This window comes from Nuphar pumila, chromosome 2 (genome assembly GCF_984573655.1).
Source record: "Nuphar pumila chromosome 2, dmNupPumi1.hap1.1, whole genome shotgun sequence".
In the NCBI taxonomy this organism is placed as follows: domain Eukaryota; kingdom Viridiplantae; phylum Streptophyta; class Magnoliopsida; order Nymphaeales; family Nymphaeaceae; genus Nuphar; species Nuphar pumila.
Window position 1 is genome coordinate 69,914,496 of NC_143250.1, and position 9,426 is coordinate 69,923,921.

Below are 9,426 nucleotides of genomic sequence, written 5' to 3' on the forward strand. Positions count from 1 at the left end.
TGTCTGTGTAACATAGCCACCAGGATATGGAATGGAAATAGAGCAGTTGAAAACAACTTATTTTGAAGGTAATGGCTTCATTGTCTAGTACAATTTCATAGGCCATTAACAATTATATCTGAACATTGCTAATGCATTAAAACACATCAAACAAACTATTTTAGAATTTTCATTTCATTTTTCAGATTCATATTTATTTTCATTTTTGCACTTTTACAACATTTATAAACCCTGCTTTCTAGAGTTGAAATTTTACACTATTTTCCAAATTTTAACTGTGAAGGTCGTGTAAATTCCTAAATTCCATACTTGTCATAGAAAGTGCTGATTGTGATGGATGAAAATGAATGTCAGCCTTGAATCGATAAAAAATATAACATATTCACTTCATGCCTATGAAAAAACTAAGCTTTAGAAGCTCAAAAACATCAAAACATGTTTATGTTTGAAATATTAGCTTCAAACTCTCAACCCTAGTTCAAAAGTCAAGTGACTTGTAACCTATGTCACATGGGTACGTGTGAGGGTAGTGTACGACACGGTAATTTCAAAAATTGAGGGTACGGGGACATGGCTATATATATATATATATATACATATATATATATATATCATTTATTTGTATTTTGGATTGGGTTAGACCCAATCCATTATATATAATTATATATTACATATTTTGGGAAGATTGAGGGTGTGGATGATATTTTGAAGAGATTGGGGTGTGGATGAAAAAAATTCAAACAAAGGGAGGGGGGTGAAATTTTGTAAAATAACATGTAAAATAATAGGGGTTGCCCCTTTTTCTTCTCTCTTGACGCTATGACAAGAAGAGAAAGGAGAAGAAGACGTGGCCCAGGTCTCTCTCTCTCTCTCTCTCTCTCTCTCTCTCTCTCTCTCTCTCTCTCTCTCTCTCTCTCTCTCTCTCTCTCTCTCTCTCTCTCTCTCTCTCTTCGGGTAAAAAAAACTGGATTTTGAGTTGGGTCCTAGTTGGACCCGACCCGAATTGACCCACAACATATCCGTGCTGCCCCTGGTATCCATACCCAAGCGTGTCAACACGAGTATGGTGGGTTGTTTGCCGTGTCTATGTTACATAGCTTGTAACTCAACTTATTCAGTCACAACTTGGGAATCAGGACACTCAAACCAGTCACCTGGAAAGGTCTTGTTAACTTTTATACATGTACATGATGCCAAAAAATAACATTTAGGTAACAGTTAGTGCCAACTAGCATTATCTAAAAGTATGAATTTTAGAACATAAATTCATAATATCAATAAATAAACAAACTAGTGGATCAATTATCCGCAATCAACTAACAATAAACATCTGTCAACCATCTCATTCCGAAAACAACTATTGTGGATTGGGAGCTTATAGCTGTGAACCTGTGATACTTATTAAGTACTCTTCAACATGAAAACAATCACAAATCTAGTTTTAAACAAACAAAGTAGGAAAAGAGGTTTGAATAGAATAACCCAGTAAATCTACCTATCCCAATAATCCATATACATGATGTCAATCATGTAAAAAATAAAATTTTGAAAAGAAGAAATAAGAAGCTAGGTTCATTCAACCTGGATCAGCCTACTGTGTTGAATCATTGTGATGGTGATCCTGGTCAACTTAGACAAGTCACAAGGTTGACCAACTTGGTTTCTTAAACAATGATTTTAAGTTAACTAATGTGGATAAGGCACCGGATCAAACTCCACTGGCAAATGGCTGTGTCCATAGCTTTCACAGGTGGGCCACATAAGGCAAGGTGGTCATGGGGCCCCACCCAGGTTTTCCTCACTTTGGCGAGGGTTCCTCCTCATCAAAAAGAAGAAAAAAAAATTAACTAATGTGGATAACCCCTAGGTAAACATGGCCGATCCTGAATGTGACTTCACACACTAAGGAGCATGTGGTTTACATGAAACGCACTTGGATAACAAATTCTCTGTAGTCTAAAAGTGTTTTAAAAGCACAAAAGAAATATGCACAACCACCTTTTATGGATTTCAGTATTTTTCATAAACAAGATGTGGTTAAATATGAGACATACAGAAGCACCAGTTAAATTGCAAAACTGACATTTTTTAACTTGTATGTAGTTAGCCCACATCTTGGTAATAACTAATAAGGATTTAAGTCACCTAATGGAATAAAGTAGATAATCATCGATGGTGTTAACCACCACTAACCTGCAAAAGGTCATTTACACACACAGACACAAGTCTTATTAAAACTCCAGGTAGGTTTGTGCATGTCAAACTATACAAGTGAGAAACGGACCATGTGTAAGGTACACATTTTTCACCAATGGTATCACATCATGTGTGTCAGCAATATTGGACGAAACAAGAAAAGGAAGCAGTTCATGCTTCATTTTTCCCACTGATGAGCCATCTCAAAAATTTGAAGCAATGTTGCAAGCTCATAGATGTTGAAGCAATGTTTCAAACTCAAAAATTTGAAGCAATGTTGCAAAAAATTTGGAGCAATGTTGTAAATTCTGCTCCTTGATGAGGCTTAACTCATAGATAATCAATTTGAAATTGAAAAACAGAATAGACAGCAATGATATTTATGGTATAAATATAATATACAAGTATTGAATTCTATGATTTATGGATTCAAATGAATAATCAACATTCTGCTCTTTAATAAACATATACTGATACAGTCCAAAATTTTTGCAGACCCATAGAGTTAAATGTACATGGTGAGGCTGTGAGCAGTAGTTGGGTCCAAAGTCCGTTACTAGTTTGGGCCCACTCTAGGGTGTGCAATAAGGTTTACACCCTATATAAGCTGATGTAATAAGCCCACTTTCAATGAAGTATTAGCCTAGTGTTTTTGGAGGTCCGTCCGCCTCGAAGGAGAATCCCCTCTTCTGCTCACACCTGCTTCGTGCCCTCCATCAACCACAACATTCACACTCGCACAAGGGTGCCGAGCCTTCCTTGCTGTGCCCCATATCATCGCACTCACCATCCACACAGCGGGCACACTCCTACACTGTTGCGTGGGTGCCGCTTGTTGCTGTGGTGCACCTTTATGTGCACGTTAGGCCCTCGCTCTTCTGCCGATCGCTGCATGCCCTCGTTGGTGTGCAACTTTGTGATACGTGTACGCAGCAAGATTGTTGGCTCGTATCATATACTCCACATATTATCAAGTTAAGCTTGAAAATAAAATAAAGTACCACTAACAGCATTGCTCTCCTAAAAAAAGTACTACCACTAATGACTATAAATATAATAACAAGCCTCTTGAATTCTATGATTTTGAGAAATTCAACTGATTGACCAGAGGTTACAGAGATTAGCAGAATCAATGTTGCAAATCAACTAGTCGCTGGAGGTACAGCATGCATGGCAGCTGGATTCGGCGATTCATCATCCAAACCATCAATGAATGGCGAGTGGTTATCTTTGTGAGGAAACAACCACGATTTTATATGAAAATCTTCTAATCGCTTCCTAGCTGATAAATTGGGACGATTTCTTGCAATTTACTAAGATACAATGAAAGAAAGTCAAACTGGAGAGAGAGAGAGAGTACTATTGTTGTAACTCGTAACTATGACACATTTGTTATATACATGATAAGATCCCCACCAAAATAACACTCAATAGTCCATTTAAACCACGAAAGGACAAGATATGTACAACGTGACACAACCTATTCAGTTACCTCAATGAAAAAATCATAACGTTTAGTAATTCTTTTTTCTTTAGGTTTTATATTTAGATAGAATGTTGTTCTTCATGTGTTGTTAGGAATTAAATGTTCAATTAAAAGTCTAAAAAATATTTGAATTTACGCATTATTTGTTGAAGTTTTTAAAATGGGGGTTTACGAAAAACTAATCATGAAAATAAATGTTAAATTTTAATATAAAAAGTTGTGAGTGATGGAATTGATTAATCACGATTTTTCGCATTGCCAATTAATCATGATTTGCCGAAAGGTTGACAGTGGGGTTAACTGATTTTCTATCCAATTAATCACAGTTTTCTGATGAACAAAGTTCCTGAGTAAAACGGCGAGGACGAGTATCACTACTATGGCAACAAACATATTAAGTTACCAACTTAGTTTGAACTATTATATCAAAACCAATGAAGGCATAATAAACCTTCCATTGCCAGCTATTCCTTGATGTATCACGTGATTCACACGACACGTCCATGAGTTGCATTTCAAGTTTTCAACAATCCATAGAAACTATTGCCCGATCTGAACTTACTTCGCTATTGTTAAATTGGAGCTAGAAACCGAACCAGCCCATACCAAGACTAATTCAACCACATTCGACAAATGAATAGATGGATCACATAATCTAAAACACTCAACAGATTAATTTGAATCATTGATTAGAAGTCAGAGAAAAATGGATGTCACCTAGTAGCTTGAGCTACAAAACCAAAATTAACGTCATAAAGTTAACAGTTTCTTCCATATGCAACTCATATTTAACGTATTATAACCATGTCTTATATTTCAACAACTTGGTGTCTTACTTGCTTCACAATTTGACCAATTTGAACTAAAAATTGAACTCATGTGAAGAACAATTCAATACATCAGTCAAATTAGCACCATCAAACCCATGATTCGTAAAACAATCATAGGATGGTTTAAATTCAATTCATTTCAATCATATTACGCTAAATTCACGAGTACCAACCCACTGAAATTAGCCAAAAAAGAAAACGAAAACAATCTTATATCACAAAGAGAGGGAGTAAATCACCAATTAATCATTTGGGTAGTCATGATTTACTATAATCGAGGATGAGGGAGCCAAAATCAAAGTGAAATTGATGATGGGTACCTGGCATACTGCCGTAGAACCAAAGGGGAGAGCGGAATCCGAGACGCCATGGCAAATGAGCAATCTGTCCGACAGATCGGACTCGATCCGCTTCTGCAAACATTCGAAACACTTCCTTTCCTCCAATTCCCGATCGAAGATTCCGATTTCGTTCCTCATCGGCCTACTTTGAGATCGAATTCCCCACGAAGAGCCGCTAGTTTCCCTCCATTTTGACGCTACCTCAGCCCCTTCGCTCCGCTTGCTTCTGCAACTGCGCAGAGGAATACAACGATAAATAATCGAGTTTAGCTGGGGCCCGGTCTGGGTTCTAAGCTTGTCAAGGGCTCGGGTGAACTGAACCCAGTTGACCATCTTCTATGGTTACAGTAGATATTTAACAACCCGTCGATATGGCTGAGCCTAGACAAATCATATTTATATTAATTTTTTTGACAAATAAATAAATAAAAATATATGATGTATATATTTAAAACACGTTACAACTTATTTTCAAAGTATACAACAAAATAACTAAAGGAAATAAGTTTCTTTTTTATATTGCTTGATATATATTTAAATTAAAATCATTAAATCGGGGCCTTCATGAATTCTTGTAATTATTTGACTTTAATTTTAATTAAGCTTCACTTTCATGTAAACGCATAATACCAACAAAAGAACCTCCAAATTTAGCACTGTTGATCATTTTGGTTGGCTTTTAAATGACCTAAGACCAAATAATATACCAACACTTTAAACAGAGTTGGAATTTTTTAACAATTGGAGAACTCATGATAAATGATATTCTCAAAGGATTTAGAAACAAAAAAAAATGTTGTCATAGAAATTGATGAAGTTACAGTGATAATGGTTCAGTATTGAAGTAAAAAACATGTGACTATATGAAAGTGAATATATAGCCATCTTCGATGAGCTATCTACGTAATCATTATTTCTAACTTCTCCTTAAAAGACATGATGACCATGGCAAAATAAGATTATTGTGTATTCTATGATATGTCTAGAATTATGATCACCAAATGTCTTGGTTAATGTAGATTGATCAAAAAGTATGGCGTGTGATGACACGTGTTGGCTAGCAATATAAAGATGAAAATATCTTACAGACGAAGGGTGCACTTTCATGAGCAACATAGGATTTTGGATCCAACCACTAAGGATGGAAGTGGATTAGGGGAAAACGGGGCCCTGCCCTGTCTTGTCTCGCTTCGTTTCGACTGGGGATAGAGGCAGAAATGGAGGTTAAAATTAAAACCCATGTGCGGATGGACTAACCCTTTCACCTGCCTCGCTTCACTTCGCCCCGCCCCTTTCCCGATCCCCATTAGTAAAATAACTAAAATGCCTTTAGAGATGACACTGGATCGGGGAGAAACAGAGCAATGTCCTGCCTTGCTTCGTTTGGACTGGGGATGGAGGACATGAAACGGAAAAGGCGGGGATGGAGGTTAAAATCAAAACGGGTGGGGGATGGAGACGAGGATGGAGGAAGGAATTTTGAGACTGGGCAGGGGTGGAGACCTTGTCCTCTGCCCTCGCCCCTGTCCACTGTCATCCCTACGAACCACTACAATATATCAAGAAAGGCTAGAAGAACTTTTCTAAACAACTATATTTTGCAACTCGAATATGCCTAATTGCATATGAAGTGCTTGAAACAAGGTATTCTAACTACTTGTGTAACGACCCCAATTCATACCCCTTGAAAATGCAATATATATATATATATATTTAAACCATTGCGAAAATCTTTCCAGAAACCCGAGGACTTTACAGTTTCACTCTTCATTGGATAAAACAACCAACCACAATAGAGCTTACAATTATCATTCGTACCAAACCAAACATTTATTGAAATAAAAAGTGATAAGTCTCGAGACAATTGCATAAATGAAATTCGGAGTGCAATAACAACTAAATGAAACGAAATGAAATAAAAAAAGACTGAGCCATGTTGTCCATATGTGATATGTCTAACAAGTGTGTGACACATGTGACTCTCCCAGAAGCCAGTCGCTTTACTGATCACCTGCGACTACGAAAAAATATAGAAAGAGGGGGTCAAAAATTTGAAAAATTCTACGTAGAGATCCCTCTAATGAAATAAATGAGCATAAAGAACACAGATACAATTTTATGCAATAATTCAGAGGAATGTAATTATGACAATTATATAATTCAATTAAGCATTCATGCAACATGAAACATTTATTAAGCATGAAAAAAAATTAATCAACAGCAGGAATTACAATTTAAGTAAGCACGACATTTAACATGCATTAGAAATTAAACATCATGCATCCACCAACATGTAACAATTAAAGAAACATGTAAAATATGCATGTTCTAATGCATAACAAGAATATGCATGATTTATGTGCAATGCATGAACACTTTATTATCTTTCATTAAAGTTTTTCTTTTCATATACATGCTCTATTAAATGCATATAATTTAAGTTCATCTTTTTAATTACCGTTGTCTGCGGATACACCACACGGGTAAAATTCTCAAGGTCAAGTTATGTTCTCAGGGTAGCTTAACACACAAGTTGTATTTTATTACTTGATTTCAAACTTAGCACTCGACTGAATCACCTTCGGAACATTAGACCTCCACATCTAATGTCGGGGACACTAGGATACTTCACGCTCATAAGTGTCACTTTCTTGGTATACCAAAACAACTGTTGTGTTGAACACACCACCCTCAGGTAAAGTGACAGACTCTTCATAAAACCGTGATCAGGTTTAAAAACCTCAATATCGGGTTGAGGGGTCAAAATAAAGCACATAGAGTTTTTGTATCCTCGTGGTCTCCCAAAATCGAATCTCTAAGATTTTCATTCTTTCATTGAGAGATCCCACAACGTATATTACATTGTTCTTATTCATTATCTTTTTATTAAAAACCAATTATTGACTTTTGTAATTCAGCATGCAAAAACAAAGGCAAAAGCTCGCATCTACCTCTGCGAGAACCATCACGAGACTCCCGCCCGTGAAAACACATAAAATAGTGCAATAAAAATAAATGTGATTTTTTTGATACATTTAAAATACATAAAGGAAGAGCAAACCAAAGCTTAAGGCCCACCAGGCCCATAGTGATTCATTTAGAACATCGATGCATCGTATGCCCATGATGATTCATTTCGAACATCGATGCATCATATACAAAAATCATAACAATATGCAATTTATGCAATGATACCAATATGATTCCAAATGCACATTCATTCATACCAATTTAATAATGTGCATGAACTACTACAGTCATATGCACGTGTTCACCATCTATTTCGTAAAATCACTTAACACACATGAATTCATTCATGATTCATAAGTACATGAGAACATTTATGAAGGATTGTACATAATAAACACACATCGATTTCATGTATGCACATATACTTGAAACCAATCCATAAATGCATGATAATTAAACATGTCCCATAAATGTAGGCATATGAAACTTTTCATTCATAATCATGTCTTTAATTACTTCCCTTGTATAATCAAGTCAAGTGCATACTTTCATTGCATACATGTATTCATGCTATGCATGTTTGTTTGTTTTCATTGAAAGAAACATCAGTTGCACATTTTATCACGTGTGTGTAACTAGCAATGCACTGATTCTGTTTGAAATAAACATAGGCACATCAACACAATTTCTACATAACTGTCAATGCAAAATTTTAATAAGTGTATGCTTGTTGTTGCATAATTTGATCAAATTTATGCATGCTTGTACGTGCCTATCATTAACACACACACATATATATATTTTTTAAAGAAAAAAATTTTGTTTATAAGGAAGTTCACACCCAGCTGTCCCAGTCAGTTGGTGTTCCAACCAGGCCCAGCTGACCTCCGTCAGCTAGGTCGGGTCTATCAGTGTAAGACTCGTGAAATTTTTTGAGGAATTTACTGTTTTCTTTGATTGATATGTATGCTTTCATATGGTTACGAGGTTGAATCGCGTAATTAGCTATAAATTGACTATGATTTGTATTTCGACTTTGTGCGCACGACCCGAAAATCGCATAAATACACTATGTAAGTAAAAAAAGCCTAATTCTGGACGAATTAACTTCTGAAACTTTAAGGGTAAGTTTATATTGTATTGGTATGGCTTATCCCCGAATTTGGGACCCATACGACAAAAAAACTCTGTCAGTGCATGTGAATTACGAGATTTGCTTAACGATTGTACGTGAGTCATAATAAGCCTTTTTCTTGCAAACAAAGGAGAATTTCTTTAAGTAGCATTGAACATTCCATGTTAATTGAGGGTTTGGAAATAACTAAATGAGTTATGGAAGTCAATTTTATATTTAAAAGCCTTAAATAAGCATTGTTCTTAAAATAGTACATTGGCGATTTTGGATTTGGATAGCCCAGACCCATGGGGCGACCTAAACCCATTGAGCGACCTCTCTAGAGGACGATTTTGGTCATGGTGGACCAGCTGGTCAGTAGTTGACCAGCTGGGTGGCATTCTTGAAAGGATTTAGCATGGATTTAAAAAGAAGGCCACGATTGGCCATAGTTTTGTTCCAAGACCTCATGATGAGGCCTAGCGCCCA

General features: G+C 36.2%; 1 protein-coding gene across 2 annotated transcripts in view; it reads right to left on the reverse strand.

The window, feature by feature from the left end:
• The window catches only part of LOC149845716 (protein serine/threonine kinase), a 78,302-nt gene extending 73,225 nt beyond the window's left edge, over positions 1-5,077 (reverse strand). For both annotated transcript variants that reach the window (XM_089997710.1, XM_089997711.1), the window contains exon 1: positions 4,833-5,077. In XM_089997710.1, coding sequence (XP_089853836.1) covers positions 4,833-4,991 — 159 coding nt within the window. In that variant the 5' untranslated portion in view covers positions 4,992-5,077. The remainder of the gene's footprint in view (positions 1-4,832) is intronic.
• Positions 5,078-9,426: the final 4,349 nt, after the last annotated feature.